General features: G+C 40.7%; 1 protein-coding gene across 11 annotated transcripts in view; it reads right to left on the bottom strand.

Moving 5' to 3' along the window:
* Positions 1-358: 358 nt before the first annotated feature.
* Positions 359-27,622, bottom strand: part of TBC1D24 (TBC1 domain family member 24) — a 40,838-nt gene continuing 13,574 nt past the window's right edge. For 5 of the 11 annotated variants that reach the window (XM_072597671.1, XM_072597664.1, XM_072597685.1 and 2 more), the window contains 7 exons: positions 16,076-16,190; positions 8,626-9,639; positions 5,197-5,355; positions 3,745-3,808; positions 2,854-2,949; positions 2,359-2,581; positions 359-1,408 (listed from right to left, as the gene is read on the bottom strand). In XM_072597671.1, the coding sequence (XP_072453772.1) occupies positions 1,251-1,408; positions 2,359-2,581; positions 2,854-2,949; positions 3,745-3,808; positions 5,197-5,355; positions 8,626-9,590 (1,665 nt within the window). In that variant the 5' untranslated portion in view covers positions 9,591-9,639; positions 16,076-16,190 and the 3' untranslated portion in view covers positions 359-1,250. Of the gene's footprint in view, positions 1,409-2,358; positions 2,582-2,853; positions 2,950-3,744; positions 3,809-5,196; positions 5,356-7,744; positions 7,763-8,625; positions 9,640-15,310; positions 15,390-16,075; positions 16,191-27,622 lie in introns of all 11 variants that reach the window. The other 6 variants (XM_072597625.1, XM_072597652.1, XM_072597635.1 and 3 more) reach the window with 3 other exon arrangements.

Raw genomic sequence — 27,622 nt, 5'->3', positions numbered from 1 at the left:
AGCTTTGACATACTCTTGGCTTGGAAATTACCTCAAAAGCACCTCTGTAACTTTTTCCTTTTCCATAGCGTTGTTCTGCTGGCTTTTCGGAATCCTGAACAAGAGGCAGCTTGGGACAAGGCTACCCAACCAAAGGAGATAAGATCTCTTATATACCCCAAGGAGAAGGATCAGTCACCAGAGGTCACCTTCTTTCTCACCACATGGGGGCACCAAAGTCCTAGGAGTAGCAGGGCAATAGAGCATAAGCCCTGATGAGGCAGTAGAACCACTATTCTTCAGGTCCCACCCAGTACCTGATATTTGTAGACAGTAACCTCAGAAACTCCAAAGAAAAAGAACAGGACAAGCACCCAGGCACAGAAAACCAGATTCAGTGTTACAGGAAGAGACATATATACACACAATGAGATTTTTTTTTTAGGGTATAAAGGGACCAAGATACCTAGACAAGGGAGGAAAGTGGATGGGGGCTCAGACAGCTATGATGGCATGAGGGATTTGTGTAGAGTGCTAATTCCAGCATCCAGCGTTAATTCCATCCCCTCTGAGGACTTCTGTCTCTTGGACTTGAGCCTTTTCAAAACCCAGAAAGTTAAGGTGCCTATTGGGAGGATTGTTTGTCCACATCCGAGTCTAAGATTTGAGAGAGGAAAAGGGTGGCCCCAAGGGCTATATCTGGGGAAGCCTAGTGACCCTCTGGGCAACAGTAGAGGGCTTCATGCAAGGGGCTTTGTTCACCTGCACCCTGGATTACCCTTAGCCTTCCCCCAGCCCAACCTTCAGGAACAGCCAGAGGGCCTAGGCATGACCTTGGAATTGGTTCGCCTAGCGTCATCTTTGCTATATTTATCTGTCTTCCAGCACCATCCATGGGCTCTGTCCCAAGAGGAGACAGGACTGTGGATTACACCAAAGTCTCTAAGCAGATGGGGCAAGGCTTGAGTCTGTCTCCAGAGATGATTTGATCTCCATAACAGGCTCCAGCTCAAACTAACCCATTCCCTGGGGGATGAAGGGAAGTTTCTGGAAGTCTTGAGTACAGGCTGACTTTTCAGAGGGGTCAGTAGCCATCATAGAAAGCTGGGATGAAAAGAGACCCCCTAAAGGATCACAGGGCCTTGTGGATAGAAATATCCAGGTTCAGGACCTGAAAATGGGGAAGTCCATCCTGGAGTAGCTTTCCTCCTGTGCTGGGAACCCCTGAATGTCTTTGTCTTCCTTGAAGGGACTGGTGAGCAAGGCTCTTTCTACTCTTGGATGTCAGCGTTCCAGAAGCCCCACACCTCTAAGGAGGAGATGAGGAAGTTTTCAGAGCACAGAGGCTCATTGTTAAAGGTTTCACAATGTCCTGTGTGGCCTCGGTTCAGGTCCCCATCAATGTACAGAGCCTGGCCACCTCCACCACCTGTGGAGATAAAAAGGTCAGTAGCTATAGCTAGTACTTAGCAAATGTATCCATATGAATTCAAACTATCACCATCACTTTGGGAGTGATATGCATAAAGTCTAACTTAAGCCTTAGGACATTTCCAACTGCCAACGAGAACTCCTCACTTGAAAAGTCAGCATGGTTTTCATAGCAAATCTGATTTTTCGAGCCTACTTCTGAACTTCCAATACTTAGGGCCTAGGGTACAATAGATTATATTATTTCTTGTTACCATGTAAAAGAATTGTTTCTACCACTACCAGCTTCCCTAGACATAGGCAAGGCTTATGTCTCCTCACTCTTCCCTACCCTACACTGTTGAGCTCAAGGCTGAGGATGGAGGAGCTCAGTTGGCATGGGCGAAAGACTATTGGAAGACCAAAAGTGGAACAGTCCTACACTTGAGGTTCCCCTAAATACCATCACTCTCCCTCCCTCAAGCCCCTGTGCTTTGGTCATACCCAGAAAGGAAACCAGCATCAGCCAGCAGGGTGGTAAAAATCTGGAAGGAAATCTGGGCTAACTGACCTTGGGAGGGTAGGAAAGTATAGGAGTGGATAGAAAGGAAACCTGCTTTGCCATTTCTTTAACCTGTGATCTTGGGCAATTCACTCACCTTCTCTTGGCTTCAGTTTCCTTATAGTAAAATGATGGGCTTGGGTTAGATGACCTCAGAGGACCTAAATATAGCTCTAATATATATACATATTAATAATATATATATGATACTAGACTAAACTTGGAGGGAAGAATGCTCAAGGCAGATATGTAGGCACACATATATTGTATGGCTTGGGGAAAGGAAAGGAAAGAGAATAGCAGGGAAAAGGTCAAGGTTTTGGGAGGAGGTAGGAAGAAGGGAAAAATATGGGAGAATCAAGGTTGGAATGGTAGGGGACGATATGGTAGGCAGGGCAGCCTCTTACCTATGATGATACAATCATTGGATCCAGCCATGAACATAGATTCAGCTTTTGAAGGAAGACTGAAGTGCCGAGCAGCCAAAAAAGGCGAGAGCCGTTTCGAGGGGTCCGTGGAGGCTGTGTGGCTGAGCTGGAGACCTGATGTTGTGGGTTCTGAGGCTGAACTCTTGGCCAGCTCTGGGTGTTTGATCACAACCCAGACATATCGCTGAACTTTTGGCTTCAGCTGTAGGGATGAGGGAACAAAAGGATCAGAGTCTGACGACTGAATGAGGGGCCGGGACAAGGGAAGGGGAGTCAGAAGGGCTAAAATGCTCACTCCCCGCAAAGTCATGACCCACCATCCTTAGAGCTTACATCTCTCTGGGGGCGGGGCACAGGTAAGAGAACTCGGTGACCAATCAGCACACACATTCCCCAAGAGAGGGAACTCCCCCCTAAAGGTTTCATGCTTATTTATCATCAGTGTCCTGCTCCTTCATACTAAGGCCCACTCACCCTAAACACAAAGCACTCCCCAGTCCCAAAGAAGCTCAGCTTGCCTCCAAATTTATTTCGATCCCTCCAATCTGTCGACAGGTAAGCACCACAAACCTAGAATAAGAGAATGTGAAACTCCAACCTTCATATTAGCCTCCCAACAATCAAAGCCCAACCATTTCCATACTGGTTATTCTTCAAGTAGAAGAATGGAGGCTCATGACTATCCAAGGAGCTAAAGAACCAGTCTGGACTCTACCCAAAGGGGTCTGAGCTCCCATTTTCCCTCAGGGTGGAAATACCTAGATCTCCTACCAGTACCCATAAACGGTTATTTTTCAGAGCTCTCTAAAATGGAAGGGGACAGAGACAGGGGCTCTGGGCACCTGCTCCCAACTTAGACACAAAGAATAAAGGATATTAGTGCCAGAGGCACAACATTCTTCAGACCCCAGTGGTCAGGGTCCCACGGTGACAAGGAAAGAATACCTTTCTCCCTGCTCCAGAACCCCTTGAGTTTAAGTGTCCTCAAAGTCGAAGACAATTCCTAATCAGGCTGGACTGATGCAACGTGATCTCTAGGACTTCTTCCCCCCTCCCTCACAATCCCCCACCTCCAGTTTACCTGTCAAAGCATTTGAAATACTAACATAAAATAAGTCCCATTGTTTAAGTTATTCTTTCCACAAATATTCTTTTTCTAAACTCAGGTTCTTAGTCTGAAACATCCCCCCACATGTATACTCTAGAGGCGGCGTCCTTTCACCAAGGGGCTCCATGCTTTGTTCAACCTCCCCCATTTCTCCCAATCCCCTCATTACTCAGAGCCATAATAAGATCATGAGGAGCTAAGTTTAGAAATGTCGGAAACAAAACTATCTGAAGTCTCAGGTATCTAGCCTTACTTACCTCTTTTGTTGTTGTCTTGAGGAGAAGGAGAGTTGGCTCATGTCCCTCACAGTGGTAATAAAGCCTGCAGGCAGAAATGATATGTCAGCAGCAGTAGTTATGGGCACCATCATGATATTCCAAAAGGGATAAAGAAGGCAGACTCTCTTGGTTGGTTGGGAGCTCAGAGTGGGGGAAAGGGAGGTGGGGAGGTCCAGTTCTTCTGTCTCACACTTCAGGTCAAAGTGGCTGAGGAGTACTACCATGGCAGAACAACAGCTCTGCCAAAGCAGAGCGCACACCCGCTCGGGTCAAGTTCCTCGGCAGCATTCCTACTGTAGACAAAACTAAATAGGTGCCATAAAGGACACAAAAGAAACAGGACACTTGATCCTTGCCTAGGAAAAACTTGCACTATGCTTGAGGAAACAGCATATGTGGGGAGAAAAAATTACACTGCAGGAAAGAAAGAAAACAGGTGCAGACTGAACTGGTGCCAACTATGTCTCCCCTCCACCCTTCCTGAGGCCTCGGGCTGGAATCTTCTTAGAGGACAAGCCTGGCACGTGCTGTTCTGCAGTGGTTGAAAAGGACTAAGAAATGTGGTTCAGGCTGCTTGGTGTCTGAGCTGGGGCTGGCAGATGCTGCCTGTGGGAGTTCACCAAAGCAGACTGTTGGCATCTCCCTTCCTAGAACACTTATGACTTACTAGTGTCAACCACTACTTTGGAAAGGCCAAGCAATAGCACTGACACTACAGTCCCCTCTCTACCTGACAGATTCCAGTCTAGTAGCTGGCAGTGACCTGAGATAAGTAGAAGACCTTATCAGTATATCCCTCCCATAGCCTGGGGCAAAAGGGAGTAGCTGGGGTTGGAGGAGCCTTTTGTTCAAGAGATATCAGCAGCTAACATACATAACCCAGCATCTGGCTCCCTCAGGTTCCTGGTCAAAAGGAAAGGGGTTGAATCAGTTATGCCTTGCTGTTTGAATGTTATTTTCATTTTTACAAATTAATCAATAAGTTTCTCAAGGGCAAGGCCCAACCATGTCTTCTTTATCTCCTAAGATTTCTGGTCCAGAGAAAGGTATAATAGGTATTCAAGAATAATATTTATTTGAGCTTAATCACTTTAGGGAAGTAAAGCCTAAAACCAAAGAAGGGAAGGACATGTTGATCCTGGATAAGAAGCTTCGGAGATTTCTATGACCACCGGTATGAAGGCCACACCCCAGGGAATTAGGGCCTCAGGCAGCATGGAAATGAGCTTCAACCCTTTCAGTAGAACTAATTACCATTTAGTTTACCCAGTCAGGAAAGTATGGAGGTGTCAAGCCCAGGGCCCCAATTTCCCCTCCATTATTTCCCTTTTCATGTTGTCTATAGAAGAGCCAAAAGAGAAAGGAGCCATTCAGATCCTTAGTTCAGGGATCCTATATGAATATAAGCAGGGCATGGTTGGATAAAGTTACCTTGCCAGGCTATATCCATGCTGTGTAGTGGAGAAAATCAGCAGAGGCTGGCAGAGAGCAAACCGTTCAGGGAGCCATGACCAGATGTCTCGCATCTCCTTCACAGTGACAATCTCTGACTGGAAATTCTCAGCATGAACAGCCAAGTGCACGAACTGCCTGGGGGAGGTGGGAGATGAGTTTAGAATTCCAAGGCGGCTACATATCATGAAGCTTCCCAGACAGCCAAAACAAGGAAAGAAGAGTGGCATTTTGGGACCAGGCTTGAATGAGACTCCCATTATGGGGGTTCTCAGTCTGCATGGGAAGAAAGAGATGGAGAAAAGTGGCAGCCAGTGCTATAGCCCATGCAGGCAACCTCAATTCCAAAGGCACTATTCCCTTACTTGTGAAAGAATTCAGCCTATGTACAAGACAGAGTCCTTCTTTCCCTTAAAGTCTCAAGGCAAGAGCAACCAGGAGTTCTGTCAAGTCACATATATATTCAGGAGGCCAGTCCCTCAGTTTCTCTAGGTTCTATTATCCTTCCTGTTCATATAGTAGCTCTATGGGAATACAGAAGAGTAAACTACTGGTAGAATTAAGTTCCTTGAAGGCAGGGATTATTTGGTTTTTTGTATTTCAAGCACTCTGCATAGTGCCTGGCTCATTATGAGGCATTATTGAATTAAGACCTTCAAATTTAAGCAAAAAAACCCTCCATGCCACTGTGTTCAGGGACAAAGCTGACTTCCCAGGCACACACATCTCAGATTTCTTTCAAAATGGACTGCTCCTTCAAGACTACAGCTGTAGTTTCCACTTGGAAACCAATCTGAAGAACCCTCAACATGCTTGACTTCCCAGACTTGAAGTTCTTCCCTTCTAGGAACCTCTCCAATGTGGCATCTATTGCTCTGACAGCTTTAATGTGAAAAATGAAGATAAGAAACCTTACTTTTCCACTTATCCAAGAATCAACAAAACTTCAGTGAGTACTGACTATTGAGACAAGTGATCCCAACCATTCTGTCAGTTCAGGGAAGGACAGGTAATCTCCACGAATGCTAATTTTCCTGGCTTAGAAAATGAAACCTCTAAAAGGAACAGGCTCAGTAGGAAGATACGTAAAGAACCAGGGCTAAGATATGCACAACCCAAGAGGAAAAAGCACCAGGAGAACAACAGTGAGGGAAAGAGGATTGAAAGGTCAACAAAATCCCTAATGAGTAAGTAGGGAAGCTCCTCAAGTCTCTTAATTCTGGCAAAAGGTCTGAAATCTGAAATCCTTGTCCCTGGACCAAATGCAATCCCAAAGAAAAGGCAATCAAGACCTGGACTCTGTTCTCCCTCTATTGTGTCTTTCACCTGAGACCTCTGGGACTGTCCCCACACTTACTCTCCTTCACAATCTAGAACACTGGGTTTGCCTCACTGAGAGGGAGGGAATGCTGAAACTCAAAAGTTGTCAAGGAAGGCATGGATAGCCCAGTTCCACCCACTCAGGCTTTGGCTGAGGGAATGTTTTCAGTCCAGTTTGGTCTGGGACCCATTTGTGCTCCTCTAGGCTAGCCACAATCTCACTTTAGCTTGATATATTTAACCAATCTTCAGTCACTTATTCCTTTGTACTGGTGACACTGCATTTTATATCAAGAATTTGCTATTTCCAAAAAGTAAAACAAGTGGGGCTTCTCTCTGACTCACACATCAGTTCACCTTCTTTGTTCCACAAAACTTCCTAATATTTTACTCTAGAACAGAGAACTATGGTAATGATATCTGTCACTTATAGATCAAATAGCCAGTACTATGTATGACCAGGCTGTTGATACCCTAGGCTTATGGGACTAATCACAGGCTCCCCTCTTTCCTTCCCCAATTAATAAGGATCCACATTTCAAACAAAGGTTCTCATCTGGATTTATGCTTCTGGCAATTAAAGCTTGTATTGTTTTCATAGTACATTCTTTGGTGCTTTGGGGACAGGAATTTGAGGTCACATGTAACCTCAGAGGAGGGAAAATTTAGTGCTCTGATATTTCCAAAGATCTTGATGGGAAGTCACATTCTGTGCAATGGTTCACTCTTTCCACATGCCTGCCCATTTTGTCTGTTACTTCATATGCTCTCCCCCACAAACCTGGAGTGTTTTCATTTTATACAAAGCAGATCTGGGGGCATCAAGGTGACCCTAGCTTGTGTTGAAGTTTTCACCCTTTGGACCATATTTACAGGTTCCCTGGGCTGCTTTCCCCAACTCCCATGAACCAGTCCCCACACCAGCAAGGCAGGGTCTACGATTCAGGCAAGCACAGGTTAGACAGACAGGCAGACGCATCAATAAGGCAAGGACCCAGAGTAAGCCAAGCACAGACAGGCAGATAGCACCAGTGAGACAGAATATGGAGAGTCAGCCAAGCACAGGACAGACAGACAGACAGACAGACAGACACACACACACACACACACACACACACAGCTGGCAGACAGGACTAGTGAGGCAGGGTCCAAAAACTGGCAGAAAAAAGACAGACGAGAAGCAGGAAGATTCAGTTTTCAAACCTACCTTTGAGAAGATGAAACACTAAAAAACAGGAGGAGGCAGTGGACATGGAATTAAAGAAAAAATGAGACAGATAGGAAAAGATTAACAATAAGTCCCTAGGATCCACAGTAAGCTCTTTGCATAAGCCTAAAGAGAAAGATGTAAACATATTACTTCTTGAACAAAGACAGTCCCATAGTCACAGACAAAGATGGCCCTCTACAGTGTAGGAGTTTAACTCTAGGATACCTACAAGCACAGCAATGTGGACTTTCCAGCCAGTATCATTAAGGGATTGTTCTGCAGGGAGAAGCATGGTTTGGTTAAGACACAACAGGGAGTACAGTAGTAGGAGCCAGAGTTTGAAGGCCACTAATGCACTCTATCAACTGCATCACTTCTGACTAGCCTGAGAGGAAGTTCAGTCTCACAATGACTGAAGGTACCTTGGACTTTCCCTTGAAACCAGTCCCATCTCACAGGCCCAGATTAACTTCAAGTTCCCAGACTTGGGGATAGGCCAAAGGCTGTCCACAGTCTTCTTTTTCCTCACCCCCACCATCCTCCCACAGATGGGATATATGACCTCTGGGTCATCACTTTCATAAAAATGATAAACTGTAGTGATTTTTATTTAGAAGGCCCTTGGGAGTGAATGGGAAAATACCCAATAGTCTTCAGGCTCCCTAAGAGATAAACTCATACCCCACATGTACATACAAAATCATTTTATACATGTCTACTCTTCTTACAAGCACAAGCTTCCTGTGTTCAGTACACAGACACTGGTCTCACAGTCCCCCAAATGTCAACCTACCCTTATTTGAGAGGAAAAGGGAGAGGACGGGAAAGGCTGTCCTTGGATTTGAGGTGTGGACTGAGGACCAAATCAACTACCTCACCTCTTATTGTGGACTGTGATGCCTTTCTGCTTCAGAGCTGTCTCATTGGCCAAATGCAAGAGCTGGATCTCCTTCCGGGAGAAGAGACGGATGGCAAAGGATTTGTCTAGCAGCTTCTCAGGTGATACTGACTTTTCGATGTCTCTGACAAACATACGGATATCCTGCTTCACATTGTCTGATGCCAGGGGCTGCCCACCTTTCACCTTATAATAGAACTTGAGAATTGCCAAAGCAACCCTGTAGAGCACCTTGTAACCTTCAACCAGGAATACATCAAACACTCGGGCAAAGTAATGGAATGGCAGATCCCCAAAGAGCCACCGATGCCAGTCACAGTAGACCTGTAATACATCCTCTGACAATTCTACCACCATTCTGTGGGCTGCCTGGCAGTATTTGTTAACAAGGTCCCCAAATGTCATACAAGAAGATTCAAAGGCGAGGAAGCTCTGGTCAATAAACCTCTTATTAGGGTCATTGCAAGCCAAGATATGACATGTTTTCTCAAAACACTCTGCTTCATCAATGCTATAGTGAAGAAGTATGGCAACAATTGCTGGGAGTGTTGGACAAAAGGAAATGTCGGGGAACTGGTTAGCAATACACAGGAGGATCTTTCGGACAGCTTCTTCTCCCTGTGGATTCAGGCAGTAGGTTGGGACCATACTATCATCTACAAACTCAGGCAAAGGGAAGTTAGTGCTACTGTGTTTGCCCACAAGCTTTCCTACAATGTCACTGTACACACTGGCATCTGGTGTGACTGTTCGACATGGAATGTCCTCAATCAGCCTTTGGTAAACCTTTCCCCTAAGAGTGTAGTTTCGGGCCCAGTAACCCTGGCGTGCTAACTGTTTTATCTCCTGGAAGTCTGTGCTTATCATCTCTTTGGGTCCTTGGTCCGGGATCATAGCTTCCATCTTTTCTGGATCCACAAAGCGGTTGTACTCTGGAGTATCCATGATGCAGTAATGGGGGGAATGGCCTTATTTTAGTAGCACAGCTTTGCACCTGGAGAAGAAAAAACAATGGCTCTAAAACTTCACCCATCTTAGAGGTTTTTCTTCTTTTTGCCCCACTGTAGAGTCCACATATTTGGGAGGAATTTTTAAAAAGTCTTGAAAATAGGGTCTGTCAATTTAAATGAGTGAGATGTTTATCAAGTTAAAAAAAATAAAGATGACTTTAAATTGAGATGCTAAAACTCATAGATCTCCTTATGGATAACTACTAAGTCATAGAGTATTTGAGACAGTATATTTGGATAAAATAGGAACTGGAAGAACTGGAACTATAACTTTATTGGTATAAAGAACTCCCAAGTGAGGAAACTCTCTTTACCAGTTCAAGTCAATATCTTCTCTGCAACTTAGTCTTAGAGAGTTGCCTACCACATTGAGAAGTTACATGGCTTGCTAAGGGTTATAAGTCAGTATTTGACAGAAGAAAGCCTAAAGCTCAGATCTTCCCAGCTTCAAGTCTAGTTCTCTACTATACCACACCATCTCTCATATTTATGAAAAATTTTCTAAAAAGTGCTAGGAACAGGTTGCAACAATCTCTTCTACAGGTAATTTAGGAAAACCAAAGAAAATACTGCTACTTGATTTAGCATAAAATATTTCATTAGACAAAAAGATGCCTATCAAGTTAAATCAGTGTGCTGTGGGAATAACTTATTTAGCATCCAACCAATTGAGTACATAACATCTAGATGTGGAACATTAATTAAAGTATACTGAACTTTGGCATATAGACTGATTTCAACTTGGACTGATCAAATGACCATTGTTTAACTTTTATCATACTTGGTTCTATTCACAAGCTCTACTCCTATGAATAGTCAAGCAGTTAGTTTTGGTTTATCACATCTCTTAGAGTTGGAAGGGGCTGTAGGAGTAAAACAAAACAAAAATAGAGATTATTAGTGTCAGTTCCCAAACTGACAAATATGTGGCTAGATATAACTTGCTAGATTGTATAGTGATGACAAGTGACCTTTATCCTTTATCTCTAAAAGGTAAGTTTCAAGTAGGAGATAGACAGTCACCACTACTCCTTCCTTAATCCCAAGTAATCTGGTTTCTGTTCCCACCACTCAGGTGACACTGTTCTCTTCAAAATCACCAATAATCTCTTTAATGACCAGATCTAATAGTTTCTTCTCCACCTCCTCATACTTCTTAACCTTCCTGGAGCATGACACTATTGAGTCTTTTTCTTTGAGTCTTTCTTAATACTCTTTCTTCATCCTCGGAACCTGTGACACTGTCTCGCTAGGTCTCTTCTTTCCTCTGATTATTCCTTCTTGGTTTCCCTCATTGGTTTTTTCTTGCCTATTAAGCATAGGTATGCCTCAAAACTCTGTCCTCAGCCCTGTTACCTTAACTTTTCTCCAAAGGCAATCTCATCTGCTCCTATAGCTTAAGTTATGACCTTGAAGCAGACAACTCCTAAATGTATATATTCAGTCTGCCCTCTACCTGGAGTTTAGGTCCTATATCTCCAAATGCATTCTAGTTATCTCCATCTGGACATCATGATACCTGAAACCTAGCACTTCTAAAATGAAATTTTTAAAATCTGTTTTGGTTGCAGGTTAATATTCTCATGATTATTAGCAAAATTTTAAGTTCCATATAAATGTCATCTAAGTGTCTTACAGACATTATCATCTCATTTGGGTCTCATCACAACCTCGAGTTAGGTTATCGTTCTCATTTAGATATAACGAAAATCAGAATCAGAAAGCTTAAGTGACTTGCCGCTGGTTATTTAGCTAGTAAATGTCAGACACAGGATCTGAACTCAGGTCTTCCTGACAGCCTCTCTGACACTCCTTCCATTATGCCATGCTGCCTGTCCTAACAAGGTTATTTGGATGGCTCTCAGCAGATACAGATTACAAGCCATCTATGTCTTCTTACCCTGCAGTTCTTGGGTGTGTTCTCTCCCGAGTCCTCCGTAAAAGATCCACCCAGTGCTGTCTTTTAATATTTCATAGACACCGATGTAACTTTCAGACCGTTTATCTGACGCTCTTCAAACATTAACAACTCCTTGTTCTTTTTAATCACACACATTCCGGGTGCCTTTGACACTCCTTGCTTGTAAGCAATATTGGCAGCATGCCTCAGGGCATTAACACCGATCGTGTGGCTTTATGTTGTTTTTCAGATGGAGTATAACTAATTATTCATGTGGTGGTGTTATTCCTTGATTTGTTATCATATATCATTATGGAGTTCAAAAATGTGCGTTAGCAGCAGGGACCTGGTGCGCTCTGCAAATGGCGCTGTGAAATTTCCTAAGCAGGATCTAGCTCTTTCTCATTTATTCAACACGAATTTATTAAGTTTCTATTACATTTAAGGCAGGTGCTGGTTGGCAAAGGGGATACAGATAAAATCTAAAACAGTCCCAGCCTTCAACAGGCTTCCATTCTATGCACATTCTCCTATTCAATTCTAGGCCCAGCTCATCATCCATCTGGTAGCACCTATTCAATGAATAGAGTTGCTCATCTAATTCCATAAACCTGGGCAATACATGTTTTTCCTGTGTGGGAAGGAAAATTTCTTCAGGGTGACCCTGGATCCCTTGGAGGAGGTCCTGTAGAATTATGAGGTTCTCTGCAATCTGCACAATGACATCTATAAACAGGAATATATGGACCACCTCACTATCTACAGAGATTCCCTCCTCCATTTGGGCTTTGAACAGGACATCTTTCCTGGCACTGGTGAACAACTTTGTGGAGAACAGGTCTATTTTGATAGTCACTAGATACTGCCAGAGGATAACTGAATAAAAATTGTCTTGGTGGTTACAGCCATCAAAGAATCTTGAATAACCTTAACATATGCATGAGACAATACCTTGTGGGAGAGTCTTTAAGGGTGGGTTTTTTCCTATTGAGTCAAATATTTTTTGCAAACAAAAAATATATATAGAATAGGATTTTGTATTAGCCATACCAAATCATTTGTATGACTGATGATATGATCTACTAAGAAGAATCTTCTGCTACAGTATGCCTATTCCCTCCCTGTTCATATTTTCCATCAAGGATAACTTTGATGCATAAACAGACCATTCTTATACAGATCTTAGATGAGAAAATAGGTATATGAATTTGTAGATAACAACGCCTTCTTAGTCACTTTTCAAAAAAGGGATTGTCTATGATCTTTTCTATTCCTTTGGACTTTTCTCTTTAGATATCATTAAGGAAAAATCCTTGAGTATCTTTAAAATTGCACTGCCTCCAAAAACAGATTTCTTCTATATGTTATTTGATCAGGTCCAGCCATAATTCCTAATTTAATTTTCTATAGTGCCACTTCTAATTCTTCATTTTCTTCAGTGCTATTTTTATTACCTAAACCACCTCTATACTTAAGAGGTACCAAGGTGGTGGCATCCAAATATTATGGTTGTACTCTCCCAGATTAAGAGAATAGATCACTAGTGAAATTCTGCAAGACTGGTTCCATTTCACATTTATTTGTTGTCTTCTTTCCAGCTTTATCTGCAAATGCTCCTGGAATGATCTGGTTTAGTTGAGTCTCAAGCCAAGTTTTCTGAAGATTCCTCATTTTTTTAACCTGTTTTATAAAATGATAGTTCTCCTGTAACATTTCCCCTTCCCCCATCCAATTATCTTCCTCTTTAATAGCTTGCAAACGAGCTAGTATTCTGGCATTACAATGGGCTGCCATGTCTCTCTGCATGGAAACACAATCCAGTATTTGTTGACTGAAAGTAAATTTGTTATATTGGTTAAACCTCTAAATAATAGTCATAATAAAAAAAATGATTTTTACTTTTATCCATTTCCCATTTCAGAGGCAACATTGCCAAAACAGATTTGGAGCCATGTAGTCGTAACTCATTTTTATCTTTTTTTTTTTTCCAATTTATTAATTTTGACCTTTGTTTTAATCAATGATCTGACTCCAGACTGATTCTGAAATGGCCTTCATAAAAGTCATTTTCCTATTGGTTAAGATGTCCGTTTCAGGGTTTTTGGTGTGTGTGTGGGTGTGTGTGTGTGTGTGTGTGTGTGTGTGTGTGTGTGTGTGTGTGTGTGTGTGTGTGTGTGTATTTACACTCTCCAGATCTAGACACCTTTCAACTTATAAATACTAATTTTGTTCCATCACCACTTATTTCTGGATATAATATATAAAATGAGCTCTTTCAGGGAATAAACTAAAAAATAGCTTAGCAACACAAAAGACACATGAATTATACCCACCAGTGTATTAAATATTGTGCATCTGTAGTCCTCCTCCTCCACTTCTCTACTAAAAGGAAGGAGGTACTTACCTCACCTCTTTTCAGGAAGCCAAAACTGGTCATAATAACTACTCAGCATTTGGCTTTTAGTGTTGTTTCCATTTACATTATTGTATTCATCATATGGAATGTTCTTTTGTTTCTGCTAGCTTTATTCTGTATCAGTTCATATGAGTCCCATGTTATTCTGAATTCCTCACATTTAATTTTATAACGAAATAATATTTCATTATATTTAATATACTATAATTTATTCAATGACTTTTCAATTGATGGGCACTCACTTTACTTCTAGTTTTTTTCCTACCACAAAAGTGGCTGTTCTGAACATTTTGGTATATATATATATCTATATATATAGATAGCGATATAGATGTCTATATCTCTATCTATACACACACACGCACATACATACACACACACACACACACGCACATATGAGGATACCTTTTCCTGACTTTTACCTCCTTGTAGGGTTATAGGTCAAGTAGTAGGAGGTGTGGGGCAGTTAGGTGGCACAGTGGATAGAGTGCTGAACTTGGAGTCAGTAAGACTTGAGTTTAAATCTGGCCTCGGACACTTACTGGCTATGGGACCCTGGGCAAGTTTTTTGCCTCAGTTTCTTTATCTGTAAAATGAGCTGGAGAAGGAAATGGCAAACCACTCCAGTATCTTTGCCAAGAAAAACCCCAAAAAGGGTCATGAAGAGTTGGATGTGACTGAAAATGACTGAATAACAATAAGGAGCTCGGGACAAAGGGTATGACTAATTTATGATTTTTCTCACAAAACTCAAACTGTTTTCCGGAATGATTGGGCTAATTCACAACTCCAGTGTATCCTTCTCCCATGGCTCCTCCAATATTATTTGTCTCGATATCAATGCTTATTTGCTGGGTTTGAGATGAAATCTCAGAATCATTTTAATTTGCATTTTCTTATTCATGATTAGGAGCAACTTTCTACATAATTGTGGATAATTTTAAATTCTTTTGAAAACTTTTATCAAGTTGGAAATGGTTCCAATTCTCTTACTAAAGAAAGCGTCCAGTATATTCAGACATATGTATGTATGTAATCAAATCTATAGATGGAGATTTCTGAGTTATCCACAAACCTTTGGCCTCTTTCATTTCTTAATTTTAAACCATACATTTTTAAACAATACATTTTTACTATTCTTCACATTTGTCCTTCTTCACACTGAAGTCACTAAATGTCAAGGTATATACTGACCTGGTTTGGAGGCTCTCAGCAAGTTCTTTGCTAAATTTATCAATTACCCAATGCTTTGCAACAGATGTTACTACATAAGACACAACCAACTTCATGAAAGTCAAGAAATGGCATTTTTTGTTCACGACAGGTGCAAGAAACCAACCTCACCAATTTCTTTATTCATCTTCTGAGGAGAAAACAGTTGTGAGACATTCTTCCATTTCTGTAACTTCTTTATATCACTGCATTTGAAATTTATAGTGAGAATGTCAATGTAGATGTGGCTTAGTTCCTTCAATAATCTATCAACTCAACTGGTCATTGGATAAGAATTTTACATTTAAAGTACCAGTTAATACTTATGAATGATTAAAAACAGATTCTTAGTATCTTGTGTTCCTGTCTTTCCCATTGTCATTGTAGGGAGCTTCAGAGACCCATGCACCACTTTGTAGTTTTATCTGTGTCATATTTTGCCTTATTCTGTTGTTTTATCATGGCATGGGAATGACCTGAATTCTTTTTTTAAAATTCAACTTTATTTTATTTCCAGTTCTGAATTCTCTCCTATCCTCTTTCCTCTTCCACACTCATTGAAAAGGTAAGAAAAACAAAACCTGTTATAAATATATATAGTCATGCAAAACAAATTCCCACATTAGCCATGAATGACCTGAATTCGGGAAAGTTGTCTATTCCAACAGAATGAAAGCTTCAGCTAGTCTGAATAACTGAAAAGGGTTTGGACATCATCTGCATGTCAGACACTGAGCACCAGCTCAGCTAAGCATGGAGAGGTTCATTCAGAGATTGGCCACCAAGTGATTCTTTGACATAAAATATTCTATAACACATTCATGACTATGAAACAAAAGGTCTCTAAGGTCCCTTTTCCAGCTTTAACATTTTACAAACCTATGCGACTGACCTTTTGAATCGGAGATTATTAACTTGGTCCAGTGGTGCTATAAATAGCAGCTTCAGTTAGCTTTGGTAAATAACCAGGTCATTTCTCAGATTTCTGATGCATCTGGGAAATTCATCTGAAAAAGCATAAAAGTCATTTACTGCTTTAAAATGTTTGCCTTCTAAAAATGGAGCCAACATCTCTTCCCTTTCCTCCCACAGAACCTCCTTCTGATCTCAGAAGATGATGTATCATGGTTATATGAAATTCAAGAAAGTACCTTTTATAAAAAATGTTTACTAAAATTGAGGTACGCTGACTAGTGATTGAATAAGTGATTTAAAATCAATTTGTCTTTTTAAAAATTATTAATTTTTACTTTTCAATATTTGCTTTTATAAAATTTTGAGTTCTAAATTCCCCCCCTCCCTCCACTCCTCCTCTCCATTCCTCCCCAAGAAGGCATGTAATTTGATATGGACTATACATACATGATCATATTAAACATATTTTTCACATTGTCATGTTGTGAAAGAAGAATCCAAACAAAAGGGGAAACCTCCCCAAAAAGGCCTCCAATTTTATATAGACTATACATGCATGATCACATTAAACATATTTTCACATGTTGTGAAAGACAAATCCGAACAGAAAGGGAAAACCAAGAGAAAGAAAAAACAAAAAACAAGGAAAGAAAGAGAAAATTATATGCTTTGATCTGCATTCTGACCCCACAGTTGTTTCTCCAGATGTGGATAGCATTTCCCATTATGAGTCTTCTCGAATAGTCTTAGATCATCGCATTGCTCAAAGTTGGTCACGGCACAATGTTGCTGTTACTATGTGCAGTGTTCTGGCTCTGCTCACTTCACTCAACATCCATTCATGCAAATCTTTTTAGGTTTTTCTGAAGTCTGCCTGCTCACCATTTCTTATGGAACAACCGTATTCCATTACTTACATTTATGTACCACAGCTTGTTCAGCCCTTCCCCAGTTGATGGACATCCCCTCAATTTCAAATTCTTGGCCACCACAGAAAGAGCTGCTATAAATATTTTTGTATATGTGGGTCCTTTTCCCTTTTTTATGAACTCTTTGGATACAGACCTAAGTTAATTTATCTCAAAGCCCTTCTGAAAGAAGTCTAGCAAATTTGCCTAGGCTTGATACTAGGACAAGACCTATCTGGCCCACAGAGAAAGAGCTGTGAAAGTCGTCAGTATACGTTTCTTTTATGTATCTGTGTTTGGGATAAAATCAGGCTGAGATTTTCTTCCTCCCAGATCTTTGTTAAATGTAGGGGTAACCTAGTGACCAACTCTAGCTATTCTCTCTAGTCAGACAGTCAAGGTACTCTAGATGACGGAAGCCTAAACTAGATTGTTGAGGTACTGGTGGCTATGGTGGTCTCCAGAGTGGGGACCAAAGCATGAGATAGTGCGAGTATGAGAAAATGATCATTTCCCACCTTCCCTTTGATAATCTACCATGGGGCTTGTCTCCCACATAACCACTCTCTTTTCTATTATCACTCACCACTCCCCTACTTTGCCCCCGTCCACCTCAATACTTCCCAGCTCTAGTTCCTTCTACTTCTAACCCTACTCATCTACACCAGCTGCTTTGCTGCAGGCAAAATATCCCATTCTGTATCCAGTATTACCATATCCTGGCCCTCAATTCACATGACTGGTTCAGGGACCCCCCTCAAATGGCAAGCTTTGAGCTTTGGAAGAGTAGTCAGTAAGAACCCTTTCCTCTCATCCCCCATCTTAATTTCTCCACTCCCCTATTTTTTGTTTTGGATGGAACCAAATGAGTCACTCAGCATCAGCAGGCATGGATGGGCTGTGATTGTCATTACAGATCTCATATTATCTGTTGCTCTCCCCTCTTCCAGCCCACTTCCCTCTTCCAAATTCTCCTCTTTCTGTTAGGATATCACCAGCATCCTTCCAGTTACCCAGGTTTTGAAACTTTGTATCATTCTTAACTACTCATTTTCCTTCACCACAAGTATCAAATCAGCTAAATGTGTCATTTCTACCTCCATATTTCTCATAGCCATCTCCACTCACAGAGCCACCATCTTCATTTGGGCCCTCATCACCTTTGCCAGGGCTATTACCAACTGCTTCCTGATCAGTTCCCTTGTTCTCCTCCACTGCAATCCATCCTCTACTCAGCTGCCGAATTTTAATTGTTAAACTATAAATCTGACCATATCCCTCCAGTGGCTCTCTATTTGCTCCAGTATCAAATATCATTGTCTTTACCTCATTCTTTTTGAGTGTGAGTGTGAGTGTGAGTGTGTGTGTGTAAGTTTTATTGGGATAGGGACTAAACTGCTTTTATTGCCATAGGAAACTTTCTGACAAACAAACTCTTCTACCAATAAAGGCTGGCACCTTCTCTACAGTTACCTGGGTAACTGGAAGGATGCTGGTGATATCCTAACAGAAAGAGGAGAATTTGGAAGAGGGAAGTGGGCTGGAAGAGGGGAGAGCAACAGATAATATGAGATCTGTAATGACAATCACAGCCCATCCATGCCTGCTGATGCTGAGTGACTCATTTGGTTCCATCCAAAACAAAAAATAGGGGAGTGGAGAAATTAAGATGGGGGATGAGAGGAAAGGGTTCTTACTGACTACTCTTCCAAAGCTCAAATACCAGTATTAAGGAGCTACTCAGAGTACAGAGAAGTTAAGTGACTTGCCCAAGGTCACATATATGTGGCAGAGGTATAAACCCAGGACTTCCTGGCTCTGAGGCCAGATCTGTATCCACCATACCAGTGGTTCTAACATGTTTTGGATTCAAGCCCTCTTTACATTCTTAAAAATTGAAAACCCCTCAAACAATTCTTGTTTATGTGGATTACATCTATTGATACTTACTATGTCAGAAATTAAGGTATACTAGCATTATGAAAATTTTTAACTTCAGGGACTCTAAGGGGTCCCTGGACCACATTTTGAGAGCTGCTACACTAGACCATGTTGCTTCTCATAAGTTTTATAATGTACACAATTATTAGTATAATAATGAATTATATAATTTATAAGTAAATATATATATATACACATAGGAAGATACATGTTAAAAAATTTGTTACTGATGGAGGGCATGATCAAAAAAGTTTGGAGACTATTGGGCTATATGTTGGAACAACTTGGTAGAACTGACTATTCTCTGTGAAGTCTAGGCCTATCTTTTTTCTCCATTTATAAGAAGTCTCAGTACAGCTTAATAGTTTTATTTTAACTTTATTGCTTCCATTCTCTTCTCACCCTCACCCCACCAATTATTCTTCATAATGGCAAACATGTTTATAAACAAGACAGGCACTAGCCAGAGGAGTACTAACCTTCACCCAGCTCTCCCCAGATTCAGGTTGAATATTAAACTAGAAACTCCAAAGCTATTTATCATCCCTTGGAAGTCTCCTTTAAAAAGGACTGACTGGAAGAAGCAGAGCTAGAGCTGTGCTTGCCAAAGTATAGGAAGGTCAGGTAACCTGTTAGGAAGGTGAAAACTTGCAAAGGGCATGGAGGAGTTATCCAAAGGCTTCTTGCTATCCTAGACTTTGCCCTGCTATCCAGGGTATTTTCTTTAGGCAGGCAGGGGCATCAGATTTTAGATTCATTGTGGTTTTTATGAAGAGGAAAAAAAAGAAGGCGGGAAAGCCTGAGGTCACAGAGAAATGCTATTAGTGGACAAGTCATCTGGAAGAGGGAAATTATCCTAGCTTTTTGTGGTGGCTAAGAACAGGAAATTAAGGGTTTGTCCTTCATTTGGGGAATCGCTGAACAGATTATGGTATATGAATGTGATGGAATACTATTGTAGTATAATAATAAATGAGGAATGAGATGGCTTCAGAGCAACCTGGGAAAACTTGATTGAACTGATGCAGAATGAAATAAGCAGAACCAACAGATTACAAACAACAACATTAGAAAGACAAACAACTTTGAAAAACTTAAGAATACTGATTCATGCAATGACCAGCCAGATTCCAGAGGCCTCTGGAATTCCATGATGAAATATGCTACCTACCTCCTGACCAGGAGGGAACAGATTCAGGATAAAGATCAAGACAAATATTTTTTTGGACATGGCCAATATAGGAATTTGTTTTGCTTGAATATAAATCTCTCACTCTCTCTCTCTCTCACACGTGCACACGTGTGCGCACACACACACACACACACACACACACACAGTGTTCAAACAACTTAATATAATCATCTAGAGATGGCTGAAAAGAAAATTCTAGCTCTTGTTTATTTTCCATATTATTCTTCTTCCAGAAGGCAATACTGGTCTTTCTAACAAACCTAAGTGTAGTTTCAACATTTGGTGGAATTTTACTTAGTATTTTAATAATACAAGCACACAAACTGGTAAAGTGACCTAAATCTGGCACAAAAGACAAGAGAGACGTGGAATGGAAAAAGCATTAGATTTGAAGTCAAAGGAATCTGGATTCAAATTCTACTCCTACTGCTTACTGCCTTTGTGACCCTGGGCAAAACATTTGATCTCCCTGGGTCTCAGTTCTCTCAACAATAAAATGGGTTGGTGGCACAGCAGATAGAATGCAGTGCCTGGAGTCAGAAAGATATCTATCTGAGTTCAAATTCAGCCTCAGACATTTACTAGCTGTAAGACCCTGGGCAAGTCACTTAACCCTGTCTTACCTCAATTTCCTCTTCTGAAAAATGAGTTGGAAAAGGAAATAGCAAAACATTTCAGTAGCTTTGACAAGAAAATCCCAAATGGGTCACAAAGACTTGGGACACAAACTGAAAGGGCTGAACAATAAAATGAGATTGGACTAAATTGTCTGAAGTCTTTTCCAGTCCTAGATCTATGACCATACTATACTGGCTGGTCATCCCCACCCTGACCCTTCCTTAAACAGTCTAACCCTATTCCTGCCCCATTACTTAAAAGAAAACAAAAAAAGGAGGGAAAAAAAGCACATTTTTAGCTATGATTTTGTCAAATAAAGCAAATTCTCTTCCCTTTCCTCCCCCAGAACACCCCTGTGTTCAAGCCCTGAATACCCCCCACAAATTGATTACTCATGGTGCAGGAACAACTTAGGGGCCCTAGACTATGCTGAGCTGATTGTCAGTCTCCAGATCTATCAGGTTCATAACTAAAGATAAAAAATATAAATATTAGTGAAATAGTAAAATTAATGTGTCTGTCTAAAAAGGATGAAATGTACATCTCTTTGATTAGCTTGCAGCCTTTAATGCTTAAATTTCTCCACTCTTACTTAGGGGATTTCTTATTTAGTGGCTATGAGAACCTTCTTTATAAGGTTCTCTGTATGAGACAGTTCTTCACTGATAAGAATTTGGACCAGAGTTTAAGAACCTAGCAATTTTTCTACATGTCACCCCAATCGGAGCTCAAGATAATGCTGCAACATGGAAGAGCCAATTTAGTCCTTGCAGCCAACAAGATTCTGGAGACCAAAGGTCAATGTGACAACTCAGCAGCATACAGCAGGGATAGGTACAAGGAACTTCCCTATATTTTTGTCTCTCAGGTAAAGTCTTGGACAACAATGAGCAAATTTCTCCTTAGATGCTGTGGAAGTCAAGTGTCATAAGCAAATTTTCTTCAGATTTCTCTATCATCTTTCCCTTTCACAGACAACTACTGGTATTTTCACAGTTCATCCCCAGCTGCAAAAACTGTCAACTCATAACCACACCCTCTGTCTGTCTATGTAGATACTCCTCCTAACTGTCCTAATAGTGATAAAGTTCTTAAAAGTTACAAGTCTCTTCCCATATAGGGATGTAAACAGTTTAGCCATATTGAATCCTTTATGTTTTCTCTTTCCTGTTTATTTTTTTTATGCTTTTCCTGAGTCTTGTATTTTCTTTTCATCTATAGTCTTTTCGTCAGGAATGCTTGAAAGTCATCTATTTCATTGAATATCCAATTTCTCCCCTAAAGTTTTGCTGGGTAGGTGATACTTAGTTGTAAAACTAGCTCCTTTGCATTCCAGAATATGATATTCCAAACCTTCTAATCCTTTAATGTAGAAAATGCTAAATCCTGTGTAATCCTGACTGGAATTGTTTCTTTCTGGTATTTTCTCCTTGACCTGGGAGTTCTGGAATTTGCCTATAATTTTTCTGGGAGTTTTTATTTTGGGATCTCTTTCAGGAGATGATTGGTAGAATCTTTCAATTTCTATTTCATCCTCTGGTTCTAGGATATTAGGGCAACTTTCCTTGACAATTTCTTGAAATATGATGTCCAGGCTCTTTTTTTTTTGATCATGGATTTCAAGTAGTCCAAAAATTCTTAAATTATTTCTCCCAGGAGAGATTTTTTCAGGTCAGTTGCTTTTCCAGTGAGATAGTCCACATTTTCTTCTATTTTTTTCAATGTTTTGATTTTGTTTGATTGATTCAGTGTTTCATGGAGCCATTAGCTCCCACTTTCCCAATTCTAATTTTAAGGAATTCTTTTCTTCATTTAGCTTCCGTACTTCCTTTTCCATTTGGCCAATTCTACTTTTTAAGGAGTTGTTTTCTTTAGTGAATCTTTGTACATCTTTTCACATTTTTTGTGCTTCCTTTACCAAGCTATTGACTCTTTTTTCATAATTTTCTTGCATAATTCTCATTTCTATTCCCAATTTTTCTTCTACCTCTAATTTGATTTTTAAAATCCTCTTTAAACTCTTCCAGTTCTTTTTGGACCTGAAACCAATTCACATTTTTCTTTGAGGCTTCACATGTAGGTGTTTGATATTGTTGTCCCCATCTGATCTTTCGTATCACCGTAGTAACTTTCTATAATCAGGTGTTTGGGGTGTTTATTTTTGTCACTTTTAAAGTTGAGCTCTGCCCCTGAGGTACAGGGGGCACTATCCCAAACTCACTGCACTGGGGTCTGGCCACTTGCCTGCTGCATTGGGGCTGCAGGGCCTCAGTACTGACCTGTGCTGGGGACAGAGACTTCTTGCTGGCTTGCTTAGACACCACCTGCACTGGGCTGTTTTCCTCTTTTACCCAAGTCAGACAGACTAACCTAACCTAATAAGCTGTCTTGGGATGAAAAACTGTTTTACTTCATTTTTTTGTTAGCTCTACCACTCCAGAATTCATTTTGAGGCATTATTTTATAGTTATTTGGAGGTGAATTTGGGAGAGTTCAGACAAGTTCCTGCCTTATTCTACCATCTTGGCTCCACCATGCCCCACCCCCACACTCAGCTGTAGAAACTGAAAACACAAAAAGACTCTACAAGTTGTGGGAGCCAAGTACCATCTTACCCAAAACTTCATCCTTTCTAAACATATGAGTTTGAATTTTATCAACATAGTCACTAGAAAGGAAAACTCCTGATAGCTCTATTCTAAGGACCTGTGAGACCTCTTGTGCTACCATTATGTATACGCTACCTAGGTTCAGCTCTTTCCTCACTTAACGCCAGGGTTTCCAGTAGCCCCACATAGCCCCCAGGAACCTGAATTTCATTCCAAATTTCCAGTAGAGACATATGTCATATAACATCATGTTGTCTTTACTGGCCCATACCGGGAATGCCCTCCCTCTTCATCTCCATCTCCTAGTTTCCCTAACTTCTTTCAAGTCTCAGCTAAAGTCCTGCCTTCTGCCTTACCTCTGAGACCACTTCCAATTTATCCTGTATATATGGCTGTACACAGTTACTTACATGTTGTCTCCCACCTTAAGGTTGTAAGTTCCTTGGAAGCAGAGAGACTGTTTTTTGTCTTTCTTTCTATCTATAAAGCTTAGCACATTGCTAGACAAGTGAGTTATGGATTGCCTCACCTTGGAATTTTTCAAGCAGAACCTGGGCAACTGCCTGTCAGGCATATCATAGTGGGGCCTCATTTTGCATATAAGTTGGACTACATGGCTGCTGAGGTCCCTTTCTACTCTCAGAATTTGAGATTATCCTTCTCTGGATTCTCTCCAGGTTATCAATGTCCTTCCTAAAATATGGCACCAAAAATAAATGGAGGACAAGGCATCTGAGCTAGGCAGCATGACAGAGTGCTGGAGCTAGCTAGCATCAGGAAGACGTGAATTCAAATCCTACCTCCAACACTTACCTTTCAGGTTTTTTGTGAGGATACAATGAGGTATCAGTAGAGTATGTTGCAAACTTTAAAGTGCTATACAAATACTAGTTATTATCACAGAAGGATTCCAAAAGTCAGAGATGAAGGGCATTCTAGGTATTGAGAGGCACAGATGAAGAAAGAGCAGAAACTGACTTAATTGTGAGGCAGTAAACTCTCCAACATTTAAAGTAGGTAGAGGCTAGATGAACCCTCTGATAGGGATGCTGGATTGGATGACCTGTAAATGCCCTTCCAACTCTAAGATTTGGTGACTATGAAACTGAGACTGGAACAAGTTAATTAATAAGAAAATAACAAGGAGGACATAAGAGAAGTAATCCTGGTCCTTCATCTCTCATAGTATCAATTAATCAGTAAACATTTATTAAGCACCTATTATGTGCTAGGCACTGGGGATACAAAAAAAGATAGTTCCTGCCCTCAAGAAACTACAATCTAATGGGGAAGAAAACAAATATAAACAAACACACACACACACATACGCAAATTAAATGTAGGAAAAATAGAAAATAATTGGTAGAGGCGAGTCATGAGAATAGGACAGGAAACATTTTTTCTTTCTTCATTTCCCATTCAGCTGAACTCTTTGGGACTTCTTCATCAGGCCATCAGAAACCCTCTCACTGGGAAATCTCATTATCCTACAAGGTCAAAACAGTCTTGTACTCATGCCTCATCTCTTTCTCACCACCTTACTTTTGGACTCTTCATTATGTTCCTTCCTCCTTCTCTTTTCCCAACTCCCTCTCCCCCACATGCTTTTCAGTTTCCTTTTGTGTGCTGTTATCCTCCATTCTGCAGTCTTTTTTTGTTTTTTGGATTTGCATCTCAAGCACTCTGCACAAGTGCCTGGCACATAGTAGGCACTTAAGAAATGCTTGTTGACTGAATCGTTGTTGGATGGTATTCTGAGAACCAGATTCAACTTACTCCCACAAATATGCTCTAATCATTCAAAGTACCCATCATTAGGACACAGAATGTAGCAGATGGATGCTATGAGGTATGAAAGAAATCTCTTCACTGACTTGCTGGGGAAAAAAAGGCATACCAAAACAAGCAAAACAAAAGAATATGTATGAGTATGACAACTCATTGATATCTGCTAGGTCCTTCTGATTGACAGAACTTCCAAAAGAGAAGGGACCTCAGAGGCCATCTAGTCCAATCTAAACCGGAACAAGAATCTTCTCTACAACATATATGGCAGGTGCTCATCTAGCTTTTAACTGAAGGTTTACAATGAGGGACAACCTACTATCTCCTGAGGCAATCCATTTTACTTTTTTATCTAGCTCTATCATAAAAATTTTAAGCCTAAATTTGCCTCTCTGCAACGTCTATCCAATTTCTAGTCTCTGAGGCCAAGATGAACAAGTCTAATCTCTCTCCCATATGACAGCCCTTCAGATACTTGAAGAAAGATATCATATCCCTGCTAAAACTTCTCTTCTCTAGGAAAAACAACCCCAGTTCCTTCAACCAGTCTTCATATAGCATGAACTCTAGGCCTTTCAGTATCCAGTTGTTCTCCCTCAACTTGTCTGATGCCCAGAATTGAACATAATATTCCAAATACCATCTGACCAAAGTGGAATATGTTGGAACTAAACTAACATCTCCTTTTTTCTTAGAAACTAGGTCTCTTAATGATGTTCAAGATCACATGAGCTTTTGTGGCTGCCACATCACACCACTGACTCATAACAAGTTTGCAGTCCCCTAAGCCAAGAGCATTTCAGATGAATTTCTGTGTAGCCATGCCTCCCCCATTTTGTACTCCTAAATTCTTTGAACCAGAACATAAATTTTGTCTTAATAGATTTGGCCAGTGCCCTTTCCTAATAAAGTGCTTCACTGTGATAGCTTTGTGTCACCTGCAGATTTGATGCATTTCATCTATTTCATTATCCAAGTCACTGATAAAAATGTTAAACAACATAGGGTCACACATAGATGCCTAGGGAATTCCACTGAACACCCTCAAGCTGACACTGAACCATTAATGAACCTTGGGGTTCAGTCGTTCAGTAAGTTCTGAATTCATCTAATTTCCTATTGTCTAGCCTAAATCTCTGCATCCACCCATCTACATATTCCTAATCAAAAAGTCTGAGAAGGGAAAGTAGTGTGGCATGACCTATTTTACTTTCTCCAAGGTCAGCAATGATCTTTTTATTGCTAAATCCAATGACTTCTGCTCAGTACTGACACTGCTGACCACTCTCTCCTTCTAGATACTCTCTCCTTCCTGGGTTTTCATGACACTGTCCTCATCTGGTTCTTCTTCTACCTATCTGACCACTCCTCAATCTCCTTTACTATATCATCATTCATCAGCCATTCCTATGCGTGAAGTGAATACTAGGAGTCTTCTCTTGAGTCCTCTTACCTTCTCGTTCTCCACTTTATCTCAGTGATCTCACCATCTCCCATGGGTTCAAACTCCTTGCATATCCCAAATATACAGGTCCAGCCCTCACTTCCTTCCTGAGCTCCAGTCTCTCTGCCTGTCCAACTGCCTATTGGACATTTTTCAGTTAGATGTCACACAGATATTTCAGATGTGTTTAAAACTGAACTCAACTTTTTTTTCTTACAGTCACTCTTTCTCTTAACTTCTCTGCTATTAAGGACACCACCATTCTTCCAGTCACCCAGGTTTGCAAGGTAGGAGTCACCCTAGATTCTTTAGTCTCATGCCATACATCCAATCACTTGCCAAACTTTGTCAATCCTACTTCCATGACTTTTCATTCATACCACAACCACCCTAATTTAGACCTGTACCATCTCTCACCTAGGCCACTGCAAAAGTGTCCCAATTGTTCTTTCTGACTTGTCTCTTCCATCTCCAAACTATCTTTCACATAGCTATCAAATTGATATTCCTGAAATATAAATCTGATTATGTCATTTCTCTGCACAAATAGATCTATAGCTCTCTTTTCCTCTAGAATAAAATATAACTGTCTCCATTTGGCATTTAAAGCCCCTCATAATACTGCCTTCAGTCTATATATTTCCTGGCTGATTTCACATTATTCCCCCCTCATCCACTGTACATTCAAAACAAACTGGTCCGCTTAATGCTTCTATTACACAACATTATATGTCCCAATCCCATGCCTATAATGATCTCGCCTCCTCATTTCCATCCAATGCTTCCTTCAAGTTTCAATGCAAGTTCTGCCCTCTCCCTCCAAGAGGATTTCTTTGACTCTCTTAATTGTTAGAGTCCCCTTCTTCAAATTACTTTGTGTATATTTTGTATTTACTTATCTATGTATATATGGTTTCCTTTCAGTAGAACATAAACTCCTTGATGGCCGGGACTGTTTTATTTTTGTCTTTGCATCCCTGATATCTATAAGGTGCTTAATAAATGTGAAATTGAACTGAATTTCAGC

Source organism: Notamacropus eugenii, chromosome 1 (genome assembly GCF_028372415.1).
Source record: "Notamacropus eugenii isolate mMacEug1 chromosome 1, mMacEug1.pri_v2, whole genome shotgun sequence".
Taxonomy (NCBI): domain Eukaryota; kingdom Metazoa; phylum Chordata; class Mammalia; order Diprotodontia; family Macropodidae; genus Notamacropus; species Notamacropus eugenii.
Note: the sequence above shows the minus strand (reverse complement) of the source record. Positions and strands in the feature narration are given on the sequence as shown.